Here is a 14,374-nt window from a genome sequence, read left to right as displayed (position 1 = left end):
CACATCAACTTTTCAATTCTGCAAATCTAAAAAAAAAGTTGATTGAAGTACTCATATTAAGTCTTTTCATAACATGTAAATCTATGTTTGGCACCACATCAACCATGCAGACTTTTATTGTTTCAAATTTTTAATGTCTCCGACCAGCTTTCGAAACCATTTTTTTAACCTAAATATCTGGAGGCTAATCCCAGTACGATCACCTGCTTTATAGGTAACCCGGAGTCGTTGGTGAACTTTCGTAGCCACAGGGGTGTATATCTGTTAGGTGGTTGTTTCTTTTCATCTCAATGAGAGCGACTTTCATTAGTAAAATCAATTGGTGACAGTACCTGAAACAAACAGGTTGAGCTTATCTAAAAGAATCCACACCGGATCGTTTCCTTCAAGTCGCACGTTGCTTTCTACCGCATCGTTTTAAACGAAGTTTTTTACTCAATTTTCACCAATAGCCCCGAAAGACGGGGAAAGGGAAGGAATTGGGGGTCCCCAGTCAGCCATCAGTCACCAAACCTGCTAGTATTTTTAATTAGCGAGTAACAAGCTTTGGTACTGAAAGACAAGGCTTCAATTTCAGCCTCGAACTGATTCATAAAACCTTCCAATTTTGCCACAAATTCAGTCAAATTGTACAGTAAACCAATACCACAAAAGACAACTTCAAACATGAATTGTCAACACCTGGATCGCTAATACTGAACTTCAATCACCTAGCCATGAGACTACCCCTCCCTACTCCTATTCTTCATAACAAAGGTTTTTACGAGAGCTAATACCTGCAAATATCTAATTTTAGATCAACCACAACAAAATGCCACATACAAAACAGCCCTTCTATGCCTTTGGACCACATGCTGCGACATGCGCCTTGAAGTCCTCTAACTCAGTTAATACTTCATCCCTGGGTCTGTAAATCAAATCGCTCATGCGCCAAATCTGCACTCGCAAGTAAACATCGCCTTAGATGTTTAAAATTTTATTCCTTAGAGGAACAAACAGCAATGTTTATTCACTTGCTTTTAAAATGAATATATTTGGCCATTTGGGTTAAATATGTATAAGCCAAAACTCGGTTAAGCATGAAATGGGTTAAACGTGTTGAAAGTGACCCGTAGTGTCTTTAAAATGCCTATACCACTCTTAAATCGGTTGGTTATTAAAAAATAAACTAATTGAGAACATTTGATAGAATTGTTAATTATATATATCTTGAGAACATGAAAATGAAAATATGCTTCAGGTCGAACTAATTGCCATTTTGACCCATTTTTCAGAGTTGCCATGTTCTGACCCAGGCCTGTTTTACCGTACCTACCCATTTTGCCACCTCCATTTATTTCTCTTCACCTAAATAAATGACATGAAATGTTGTAAATGAATAGCATACCTGAAGGGTGCCCCCACCACTTATGGTTTCAACATCATCTGATACACTGACAACAGTCCATGGATCATAAACATTCCAATGAAAGTCAACCACTTTGTCCCTGGAAGAACCAGTCATATCAGGGTAAAGCACGTGGTTTACATCAAACATTGATAACATAAAGGCGACAGTTAAAACACTATCTTCGTAAATGTTTGTCGGTCATTATGGAATTTGTAAACAATTCAAATGGCCAAAGGTTACTTTTCATCCCAATTTAATTATCCAATTTTAGTCCTATAAAACTTACAAAGATTGACTTGGCATAGTCTACAAAAATGTTCCGACTACATGGCAGGCATCTGAATACCCTTCAATAACATAGATAATAAAGAAAGCTAGTGCTCAATATCATCGATATATTGAAAATGATATTAATGGGCATTAAGAATTCAGAACTTGAAAGCTTCTCAATAAAAGAAATATAGCATTGTTCATGTGATGGACAGAGAAGTAATCTTCATCCCATAAACAAAGTACTGTAAAGAAAAATAGCAGGATCTTTACACTCTGCTGCAATACATAATAAACTATGGGAGTGGTATACTGGCATGAGCCATGGCTAATTGGCTAGTAGCTTTAACACATTGTTGAAATCGGTATAATAAATTGCACTTTCTTACCCCTATCCCATTTTAAATAAAAAACTTCACAGAATTTCAAATTTCTATAGTTGAATAGTTCTATGGTTAAGATTTGTTCCTAATACAATCGAAGCTATCTAAAGCCTAAGTGTACTACACCAATCTCAATAATCAACAAAATCCATGCAAATTAATCACAGAGATAGATGCACATCAAGTATCATGCAAGCTGAAGTAAGAATGGTTACTCAAAGAAGGTTTATATCACAAAGTTTGATGGAATTCAACCTGTGTCCACAATGTTTAAAGAACAGCCCCGAGGTAGTGTTTGGAGATACTGTCCCATCTTCCATCTTGTTACCAACCTGCCAAATAAATCACTAAATGAAAAACTGAAAGAAAAGAAGTAGGAGAGCAATGAAGAGATTTCTGAAGTTTAAACCAGGAAAGCAATTAAAAACTTGCAGTTTTTTACTTTCCAGATTAAAAAACCTCAAATTTGTATCTGTTCATACTCCAATTTGGAACTGAACCGATTTAAATCAGTCAGGTTTTCAGTTCTATTTATAATATATCCATTTCGAACAGATACAATTGCAAACTTCAAAAATATATAACTCCCTACCTGTTCATAATCCCAGATATTTACAAAACCATCTTCTGCTGAACTCCCAAAAACTGAAGACTTGTCAGGACACCACTACAACATATAAAAAGTTTCAGCATACATCATGGATCTTACAAAATAAAAATAAAAATTAGAAGTATGAAAAAACATTAAAGACGGCTCTAATACCTGGACACAGAGAACAGGAGCTTTGTGGTCTTGAAATTTATGAACAGGAGAAGCAACCCCATTGGTGGTTAGGTTTCGGCGGTCAAACATGCAAACAGAGTTATCAGCTGACCTGCAAATGACATCATATAACCCTTTTCAGCTATATGAAGCTAAGATTTTTCTCATACTCACTAGTCGTTAGTCCCTACATTCTAAAAAAAGAGAGAGAAAGGATCCCTGTATACAGTTTAAAAGGTATAAGAAAAAAGAATATTAGAAATATCTACCCTTTAGGCCTTTACAAAGTTGAGTTACTAGTACAATTTAAGGCAACCTATAAACATTATAATTTATTCAACCGTTGACTTTACAAATAGGACTTCTTGAGACAGATAAAATCGGAAATGAACTACTTTTTTGGACTCGGGAGTTTCTCTCATAATTAGGAGATCCTACAACATGGAAGAAATAAGCATAGCATAATACCCAGTTAGAATAAAGTTCTCATTATGAGGATTCCAATCAACACAGTGCACATCAGCATTATGTGCTTTTTCGACCTAAATTAAAGAGACAGGAGACAAATTAATATAGGTGTTAGTAGAGTATTCAAGTCTGTTGCAGATAATAATGAACAAATACATTGAAGTGAAATGATATCCTGAATTTCAACAAACCTTCATTATCGGTTTAGTTCCAATTCTAGCATCCCACAATATCAAGCAAGAATCATCTCCAACACTACAAAACTCCTGCGCACTTCATCAACATAAAAATATTTTAACACCGTATCGCAATTGTCAAAAGCAAGGCTTACACAATTGCTTGGAATCAACGTCTAGCAGACTCAAAAGGCATGGAATTTTGTAAGAAAGCAATGCCACAAAAACTTGATAACATAGCTAGGAATTGCAGGTTACCTTGTTGGGCAGAACTGCACATCTTCCACCGTATCTGTATGCCCCTGAAAGATCCCACGAGGCCCGAGAGAAGCATTATCAGCGGTTTTAACAATTGAACCTGTAGACCCTGGCTCTCCACTCAATGTTGAAATATGGTCATGAATACTCCATAAAATCACATATTTATCCTTCCCTGTAACATATATCTTCAGTTTTTATATACTAATTTACAAAGTTGGCAAAGGACTGATAAAAGCAATCCTCTGACCTCCAGAGAGTACATAGGGTTCGGTTGGGCACATTGCAAGAGCAAATTCTGCATTGTCAGCATGACCTGTAAGCACCTGCCAAAAGAAAATTATTTCATCATACAACTCCCTCGCATTTATAAGTCAGAGACCAGCGTACTTATTAGCAAAAAGATTGATATTCATATCCTTCCCATGCGAACTTTAACCTCAAATTTTTATTAGCAAATAAAAATGAAAATAGCAAAAAGACACAGATACTCAACATGTTGAGTAGGTATACGGCATTGTTAAAAGAAGATGAAATAATGCTGAAGCTAGAGAAACATAAACATGGTGTACATTTTCAGTTCAGTTTCTACAATTTAAAAAGTTAGAACTTCAGTTGCATGATAAGGCTGGCTTACAACCAAATTCCGGTTAAATAGGCAAGTGTTAACAATAGTAAATTAACAAAATTCCAGTATCAAGTAAAAAGGTTAAATACTAACATTAATGAAGCTCTTATAAGTACAAATATGAGTATTAACTAGATGTCTAGATTAAAGCTAAAATAAACATTATGAACCATTCTACGATTTATCACCGATACCCACAACCATCAAATTCAATCATTTTTCTTTGTTATTTTTATTCTAATAGTTCATTGTAGTAGCTTAAAAAGCCCTTGAAACAGTATGCAAATGCAAAAAACAGAAGGAAGAAAATTCTCAAAGTTAAAATCAATACAAAACACCAACAAAAAAACACACCAGATCCGCATGAGATTCAGTAGCTCCAAGAACAGCATAACGATTGGGTTGTGCTTCAACATCCCAGATGAGGACCTGATTTCAATAAACATGAACATACGTCTAAGAATTTCACATGAAACTTCTAAAACATCATCAAAAACAATGCTAGTCATTTATCTACCTCAGGGCAGTCAGTGTGTGTGGCAATTATGTTCTTGTTTTGTGGCAGTTCCCTGATTCTGTTCACCTATTTATACAAGATCAACAAACTATAAACAAGTATACTCTATTGGGTAGTAAGCATATAAAAATGTAATAAATTAACCAAATTCAGTGATCTCATTTGTGTAAATTTCTTACCTCCCCAGGATGAATGATAGTTTTGTACTTCTTAACAAACGGAGATCGAGCTTCTTCGTTAAACTAAGACCCAAGAATCAGATAAGAATAGTCAGAAACAAGAACAATAGCCACAAGTAGGTTCAGAAACTAAAAATCACATCCTAAAATGAGTATTTCACCTGAGATATGTGTTCAGCAGCAGCTACTTTCGGCTTCACTACATCACAATTTGCTATTACCAGCGTATTTGGAACACTGCCATCAGTCTGAAAAGGGAGAACACGACATCAAAAGATAAGTCATTAATTAACTTGTATATAAAACAAACATTACAACTTTAAAAAAAACATTAATATCATATAAAAATCAACTTCCAGTACTCCAATTGTCATCAAAAAGATATGTGATATAACAATAGACACGAAAATGTGACCTAAAAATGTTTTACATTATGCAAAAATAAAAGCTTCGGAAACAATGCAGGGATAGAGAACTAGTAAAAGAAATCTAAAAGTTTTGGACCAGTCGGGTGATACGCGCTTAGTGGTGAGAGGCAAGCAACGTAAAGGCAGAGTCCACGGGTTGTAAACCCACCCTTATGCCCCACCTTTTACAATGGATTAAGCATTCCACATCTCCCATGTTGCCCCAAGAAAGTGGGACACCCTATTTCTTTATTACGTTTTAATCTATCAGAGACAAGATGGCAAAAATACCCGTACCTGATGGGGAATCTGATACCCGCACCCGATTTGACCGGGGATTCCCCGAGTTGACCGGGGATGGGGATGTAAATCTATTCCCCGATGGGGATGGGGACGGGGATGGGAAACCGTAAATCCCTGATCCCCGTACCCGAACCCGAAAATAATATATATATTTATTAGAATCACTTTAAGTTCTATTCTATAAATTAGAATCATTTTTAAGTTTAGAGCTTTTGTTTAATACTTTGCATGTGTTATACTTTATTTATCATTTATTTAACATATAATATATTTTATACATAGAAAGAAAATGTCGAAATACACATTCTCCTACATATCTTCTACTACGATAAATTTATGTTCATACAAAAAAGGTATCCCCGATACCCGATGGGGACGGGCATGGGGATGTAACTTATTTCCCTGGCGAGGATGGGGATTACAAGTGAAAACCGGGTACGGGGATGAGGATACGACAATACCCACCCCATTGTCATCGGCTGTGAAATCTCTGAAATGTTGAATACTTGAATGACATTTTTTAAACATACTTTAGATCATTTATATATCAAACAGGACAAAATCGCAACTAACAAACAACCCTAATAGAATAAATGAACAGAATGGACGAGTGAGTTGTTCTTCTTCTTGCCTGTTCCGAAAGATACAAGCGTTGCCTGTTCTTGTTCTTTGATTGTTCCAGCAACGGCCCCCACCTATTCACACACACACATATATATATAATATTAATTAATAACAAAAACCTTATTTATAACAAGTAAAAATTTGGGAATATATTTGCCTTCCTAAACACCAAATTACAAAATAGTAATAGTAAAATGAAGCAAAGTTTATTGTAGATATAGATATACAGATTAAAAGCAAAACTAAAATAAAATAAAACCCTAGATTAAAGAGAAGTAGCCAACCTTACTAAATAAATAAACCTTCAATTATGTACATTAAATACATAATAAATAAATATAACAATAGCAATAAAGTGAAGAAGTGATGATTTACTTGAAAAATAATCAAAAAAATAAAACTTACACTACTAGTTAGTTAGTGTGCCTGACTGCAAATATATAATAAATATATATATAGAAGGAAGGAAGGAAGAGGAAAGGACCGGCAAGAGAGAGAGGGCCAAACAAGGTTATGATTAGCGAGCCAGTCGTAAAGAATCGGGACGACTGACTTCCAGTGTGCGTATTTTTCGTCGACAGCACCTCCTCCGCCCTTTTTGTTGCTTTTCATTTTCACCACAATTTCTTCGTGTTGTTCAGTGCTGACTTTTTTTGCAGAAGAGGAGGAGCCTTTTGGTCTTCCTCTTTTTTTAGCTACTGTAGCTGTTTCTTGTTGTTGTCCTGCTCCTCCGCCTGCTGCTTCTTCAATTTCTTCCATTTTTCAATTTTTGATTTTGATTTTTTGATTTAGAGAGTCAGTCAGTCAATCAGTCAGTCAATTGTAATTTGTAAAAACAAAAATTACTCGTATTTATTTTAATCAAAAAAGAAAGAAACCCTTGTTTATTTTTGGGGGATGGGATGGGTCTGACGGGGAGGTTTTTAACTAGGGATCCGACCCAATAAACTGGGAGTATTTGATATCTTGAAAGGGAATAAAAAAAAAAAAATTTTTTGTTTATTTGCAATGAAGAATAGAAAAATGGGAATCAATTTCATTATGTTGATAGAAAGAAGAAAAAAATTTGTTTTGATGATGTTATTTGAATTAAATATATTATCATTTATAATTTTATATATTTTTTATATTAAATAACGAAATTTATTTTCTTTCAAAATACTTATTTTCTTTTTCATTATTTTCATTTTTGGAAAAACTACCACAAAAGTCAAATTTGATGTTCTATCTCTAAATATGGACAATTATAAAAAAAATTATCACAATGGTCAAGAGGTCCTTACTACCTAACCATCTTAATAAGAAATATCACTAGCCAATTGCCAATCATTTAAATAATTTTTTTTTTAAAGATAATACGCTTATTTGAAACTACCCCACTTCAACAATTGATAACCAAATAAAACATCTCAGTCAAGAAATGGATTGTTGAGAATATTGGAAGCAAAAGGCCATGCTCATAGCTTGCCCATACACCTTCAATAAAAGCTTTTGCTTATGGTTTATTTATTTTGTTAACGGTTTTAGTCATCACATTGTTGTCACTTTCCTAAACTTTTGAGCAAAGCAATTACATTCCATGTATGGTGTGTTCATCATGACCAACTTAAACAATCACATTCCAAACGAGTACGTACATGTCAACTAACTCATTGTAAACCCTATGCTATAACTATAACTCTGTCATGAACTCTGGAAAATGATGAAACTTGTCATTTTGTAAATTGATTTGAAAAATAGAGTACACATGTGGAGTATACCAATCAAGCACTTGACATCATTTGATTGACTAGTTGGTAAGAAACTTTTGACTATTGTGGTAATTTTTTTATAAATGTCTATATTTGGACATATACACTTAAATTTGACCATTGTGATAATTTTCCTTTCATTTATTATTACATTTAACATTTTTTTCTACCAAACACTTCTTATTTGAAAGCGAGTTTTTGGAACATGATGGTGGCACAATGCTATTTGGGTTGTTAAAAGAACAAAAATATATTTTTTTTTAAAATTGTAAGTTATTTTTTGTTTACTTTAATTTATTTTAACAAATGTAGAATAACACTCCAAATTGATGATTAAAAATTGGGAAAATTACGTATATAAACAAAAAAAGAGGGATATTTTATAAATTGGGGTTTTTAAAAATCTTCAATTTAAACAAAAGCCCCGTGTGAGAATAGTAGAAAACTCACGGATGATTTACCAGCCAATAAGAAGCCTACACTTGTCACTCTCACTGATGACATTAAACAAGTACCTGCAATCCCATCTTCTCTTATGTTATGTATTATAATAATTTTATTTAAAACTAATCAAAGATCTGTCAAATCAAACTACCGTTTCATTTTTTTTACCCATCAACAAGAATTTGTATGAAGTTTAAGACAATTGAGCCCAAGGGGTTAGTGGTTATGCATGAGCTAACAGGATGATTTTAACACCTTGATTTCGTTTTAAGTAAAAATGATAATAAAATTGTTTGTTGAAATTGCTTTACGAAATTTGAGAAAGAGGAGTAGCAATGCTGGTTTTAATATATGGTAGGTACTATTATGGAGTGAATTACTCCAACTTGATTTGTAAGAATATGTTTTTGTTGTAGCCTTGATTGAATATGAATCAAGTTATATTATTTTTGATTAAATGAATGAGCTAATTTGACTTAGATGGTGATATATGATTGAACTGTTAATTCTTGATACTTAATAAATAGCTGCTAATGATCTTGATGTATGTTGTAGCTCATATTCATTCACTTCAACATTCACACTTGCATGTTTAAGAACTTTTTTCTTGTACTCTACAATATCCTGTCTATTAGATTTTGGGGAAAAGAAAAAGATATAGGGTGTGCTGAATAGATGGATGGTATGTAATGTTTGATGAAAATGACGTCCATTGGGAATTTTCTTTTTAAATAAGATTCAAAAGACAAATAAGAGAAAGAAAAAGAGCTTGGGGGAGTGGCCAGGTGTTCCTTTGTAATTGGCTGTTTGTAACTGTGAGATTTATACTGAACAACACGGATATTTTGTATAGATTGAAGACTTTTAAAAACATGGTCAAAATTGTAAAATGACCCTTATTTGTTGTTTATTTAGGTAATTAACTCTTAAAATTTTACATTGAGATTTGAAACTAAAAACTTATTGTAAAAAACAAAGTCTCTCATGTCCTTTTCAAAATAATGTACTACCAATTGATTGGCATCCTAAATTTTGAATTTGAAAGCTTCGAGCATCTTCTGATTCTAATACTAGAAATTTTGATTTCTTTAGGCTCCATTCTTGAGTTTTATTTTGAGAGGATAAAAACAAAGGTAAGAAACTTTTAGTTTTTGTATTCTTGAGTTTTTGTTTTAAAAGAAATGGAAGGGAAAGATTGGAAAAAAGAGGGTGTTTTGATCCCAAATCTTTCCTACCACTTTTGGCAAGATTTGGAAAGAAAAATGGTGAAATTATTATTATACCCTTAAACTTATATAAAAATTTTAATTACTACAAGGCTATAAATGTAAAATTGTATCTTTTTATCCTTTCTTTTCTTTCACTTTTAACTCAAGAATACATTCAACTCTCAACTTTCTTTTCTTTTCTTTCAACTCGAGAATGCCTTTTTTTATGTAATTTTCTATCTTTTCTTCCTTTATCCAATCTTCTCATTTCTTTTCTTTTAATAAAAACTCAAGAATACAGTGTTAGTGCTTGTCTCCTTTATGTTTTACTCTCAAAAGAAGAAAGGAAGAAAGAAAACTAGAAAAGGATTGAAAGTAAAAATAAAAAAAAAATAGGGGAAATGACCTACCTATGAATTACAAACCGAAGCTATACCTAAATTAGTTCTAAAACAGACAAACTTTCACCAAGTTGGCACTGGTTGACAGGCAGAGGCGGATCCAAGATTTCGTCTAAGTGGGGGCATAAAAACTTATATGATGACTAGTAATAACAACGGGTCGGGTATGACCCGGGTTTAGGTAATTGTGGTCTTATGGACCTGTTTAAAAATCTTCGTTTCAACCTTAGACCCGGACTCGTCGAGTCCTATATTTTTTGGTAATTCTATTAAGATAATGAACTTAGATTTTACTCCTAAGGACGTCATATGTATCTAAAATATATATTAAAAAAAACCTTATTATTTATTTATCATAGTTTTAGATGAAAACAGCCATTAAGTTTTTAGAAAAAGAATCTTAATTGGTTAAAAATATATATGCAACTAACTGTACTCCTTTCACAGAATTAATGATATATGTATCCAAAAATGTAAAGCCTCTTATAAGATAGAACTAAAAATGTAAGACTATGGTGAAGTAGGACTACAAGAGTACAAGTCTACAAGTGTGTAGAAAGTATTATAAAATATTAAAATATGACAATCGATGTATTAGTGTTTCATTGCTTTTACTAGACTTTATTTAATTAAATGAGGGCATTGAGAAAATAAGCTTGGGGCAATAGTGAAATTTGGCATTACCCCCATTGGTATTCAAGTGGATCCCACAGGTTAAATCATAATTACACACTACATAAATTAAATTCCTTCCTATTCCGAAATTATATTTTGGAGTAGATTACATGAATGTAAAAGCTTTGAGGTATACGTTAAAAGACATTATGAAGCATAAACTTCTAAAAATTTGTTGCCAACTGTATCTTATTGAGTATGTTCGAGAACAAGCATATAAAATTTAAATTTCAAACAAAAATAATAAGAGTAATAATAGATTCTCCTAGCTCATCTGTAATTCACTAAATATTTTCACGAAAAAGTCAGAACGTTTTTCTTGATGCTCATTTGTTTTCATGCAAACACACCCACACAATGAAACATTCGTTAAGAAATTTAAATTTTTTCTACATCAGTCTTCTAAAGTGTGTTTGACAATAGTTGTTATTTTGCATATTTTTTTTACACTGAACTACCAATCATATGGACATCCTCATAGAATTATTTTGCAAACAAACCACTTTTATCATTTATCAATCGAATATAAATGAATTATCATTTATAGGTAGAGTGTATGAGCCTGTAGATTAGGCCACATACCGTGATTGAACCACGTTAAATATCTCGTGTTCATTCTCGTTATTTGCTAGTTATTGTTTGTGTGTGTGTGAAAAGTTTAATCCTAACAAAGGCATCCATCCAATATTGCATCGTACCACTCTAATCTATAATTCAACATATTAATTTTTGTTTAATTAGTGTAACATTTCCTAATTCCTACTTACTTAGAATATCATCTGCTCCATGCATCATACAAGTATAACCTTGTTTACATATTCGAAACGATGAGGCTTTTCACTTCTTATTTAGTCTCCGTGAAGTCTCCAATATGTTTCGGCTTCATTATTTCTGGTAAATTACTTGATGGATTCAGGATTAGCCATTTGGCCACAGATAGTGCTTTTGCAGTTCTCCAAGTGCAATTCTTAAAAATGAGTGAAATTGGCTTGACAAGATAAAAATTACCCTTCCCAGTAGTTTTTCATTGATCTAACTAGTGTAATTAAACTATTTCCTGATAACATAATGTGACATAAGATATAAGCAACTAATTAGTTTTGATTATCTCAGTTTCTCATTGATACCTGATGATTATACCACAAATCGTAATCTTTCATGTTCCATATTTTAAGCGACAAATTGAGATAGTCGAGGAATGACATAAACTGAACCATATTTGATGTTTGGGTGACAGTAATGTGTCTAGAAATGACATAAACAAAACCATATTTGATGTTTAGGGTGACAATAATGAATAATTACTCAGCCAACATTTCCCTAGTGACAAAAAAAATATACACCGTATAAAAAATAAAAAAGTAAGGCTTTAAAAAATCTTAGAATGTCATAACTTTCAGGCCAAAGACCAAACCATGAGTCCATGACGAAATGGAAACCAAATCAGAGGACCAAACAAAGATCTCTTAGCCATGCTAAATTGGTTATAGTTTTGTTTGGTCTTTTGGTTCTTGATTCAACAGACAAGAATCATGTAGTGCAGGCAGGTGGCAGATTGCGAACACAATCGTAAAGAAAAAGGGAGGGGGAGGAAAGCAAACGCTGCTAAATGTTCATATCGATATAGTGCCAATAGATGAGTCAGGCAACTCAGTAGAAAACATATGATGTAGTTCTAAAAGTTGTAATTTAGAAGGAAACAACTGGAGATCCCAAATAACTATGTTTGTAATACAAAAATCCAAACTCAGATCATACTAAACAGTTAAATATAAACACCTGAAGCAAGGAGCAAGAATAAGGTTCCAAAACCCTGCATCAAATAAACAAGTTGGTATTTAATCATCGTATAGGAAAGGGGCTTATAGACGTAACAATTTCAACCCAGTTACTTATGATTGGGCTAATCAGGGTTATACCCTATATCAAGCATGTAGAACCAACAAAAAAAAATTAGCTAGAAAGCGAACAAGTTTTTTTTTTTTTTACCAAAAGCAAAAAAGTTTTAATGGATAAAATCTCACAGATCAGTATTTTAGAATATTAGAGTATGATTTAAATGATACAACATTTCTATACTTATATTAAAAAAAGTTTTATTGAAAAAGAAGCAAATTTTTTGAAACAGAGTGTTTTGGGTCAACCCAATTTAACCCTGACTAGATAAACTTATTGGATAAAGAAAAAGAAGATTGAATAAACTTATTGGATAAATATAAAGAAGACTGAATAATGATTCAACCAATGCATACCAAAAAGACAGAAGCCACAGCTCCTGTTACGAGTTCTTTGGCAAGACTGCGGCTTTTCCTGGAGGAAGTTGCTTCATATCTGCACAAGTTAAGTTCATCAGGCGCTATAAACATACAAAGATACAACAAATGCATATGTAGAAAATGCCAATACAACAATAGTCTCTGCATCTTGTAGTATAAAACTCCTTGGCGGTCAATTAAGATATGTGATTCAATTCATATGGTATCCATATGTTTGATTTAAAATTTATCTTTTTAATAGCAACGGTTAAATATGAACGTTGAATGCACTAAATTACTCAACTTTAAGCATGCCACAATTTCCAATCAAATTTTCTCTGCTTGTACAATACTATTGGATAATCAAAAGCAAGGGTCCCTATAAATTCAATCCTTAGAATCTACGCAATACTAAGATCAAAGGATTTGCCTGAGCGTAACAGGAGATGGTTTTTCATTTCTCTGAAACAAGTCATTTCAGTCGATGCTACAGAGTCACGTCCAATATCTTAACAAAAATAAGGCCCTCTTTGAAATCATAAAAACAGTCCTTAAGCCCTTTTCATTTACATAATTCGTGTTCTTGTAAATGTCACACTAGTATCCGTTACCTAACAAATACTAAGATCTATCCATAAATCATCAACAAGTACCGAAATTTTTGTGCTGTTTTTATCGCACAAGATCATCGAAAAGTGCAATGCCTCATTCGTATAACAATATCGTCCCTCGAGCCCCATAAATAAGCTATATAATCCAAACACACATAAATAAGCATAAAACTAAATCATTAAGTTTAACGTGTGCATATACAAAAATAATAGTAATAATTCAAGAGATAGAATTGCTAGCTTAAATTAGGGCTCAATCGAGTAAGTTTTATTTGTTTCCCTAAATTACAAGATAAAATAAAATAAAATAATAGATATACATACATGAAGAAAGAAGCGGTGATGACGAGACCAACGGCGAGCATGAGCACAGCCAACGATGGATACCAAACGATCGGGACCGGGCTTGAGATCGCTTTTGCTGCTGATTGTGCCTTTCAAATCCAATACCCACAAAATATTAATATTAATTAATTAATAATAAATAGATCAACCATCTTCAACATAATATCAAATGTAAAAAATATGAATAAAACTTGAAAATTGCATACCATTTTAAGATTGTTTGGGCGGTTTTGACACACTCACGCACCAAGTTTAGATCTTGTTTGCTATTATCTGGAGCTCAACTAACAAGAAGAAAATTGCCTAGTAAGAGAAATT

At 33.0% G+C, this 14,374-nt stretch overlaps 2 protein-coding genes across 2 annotated transcripts; both read right to left on the bottom strand.

Moving 5' to 3' along the window:
* Nucleotides 1-550: 550 nt before the first annotated feature.
* LOC122599285 (WD-40 repeat-containing protein MSI4-like) lies at nt 551-7,200 on the bottom strand. Its single transcript, XM_043771772.1, has 15 exons — nt 6,851-7,200; nt 6,374-6,437; nt 5,194-5,280; nt 5,033-5,095; nt 4,854-4,919; nt 4,691-4,765; nt 3,959-4,034; nt 3,709-3,883; nt 3,466-3,547; nt 3,275-3,348; nt 2,807-2,918; nt 2,636-2,710; nt 2,299-2,375; nt 1,388-1,487; nt 551-936 (listed from the first exon to the last, which is right to left on the bottom strand). The coding sequence occupies exons 1-15, from the start codon at nt 7,123-7,125 to the stop codon at nt 835-837; spliced, it is 1,503 nt and encodes a 500-aa protein (XP_043627707.1). The 5' UTR covers nt 7,126-7,200; the 3' UTR covers nt 551-834.
* Nucleotides 7,201-12,448: 5,248 nt separating this feature from the next.
* LOC122600762 (transmembrane protein 258) lies at nt 12,449-14,374 on the bottom strand. The gene is made up of 4 exons (XM_043773520.1): nt 14,263-14,374; nt 14,036-14,145; nt 13,098-13,176; nt 12,449-12,658 (listed from the first exon to the last, which is right to left on the bottom strand). Exons 1-4 carry the CDS (start codon nt 14,263-14,265, stop codon nt 12,611-12,613), a joined length of 240 nt encoding a protein of 79 aa, XP_043629455.1. The 5' UTR covers nt 14,266-14,374; the 3' UTR covers nt 12,449-12,610.

Source organism: Erigeron canadensis, chromosome 5, assembly GCF_010389155.1.
Source record: "Erigeron canadensis isolate Cc75 chromosome 5, C_canadensis_v1, whole genome shotgun sequence".
Classification (NCBI taxonomy): domain Eukaryota; kingdom Viridiplantae; phylum Streptophyta; class Magnoliopsida; order Asterales; family Asteraceae; genus Erigeron; species Erigeron canadensis.
Note: the sequence above shows the minus strand (reverse complement) of the source record. Positions and strands in the feature narration are given on the sequence as shown.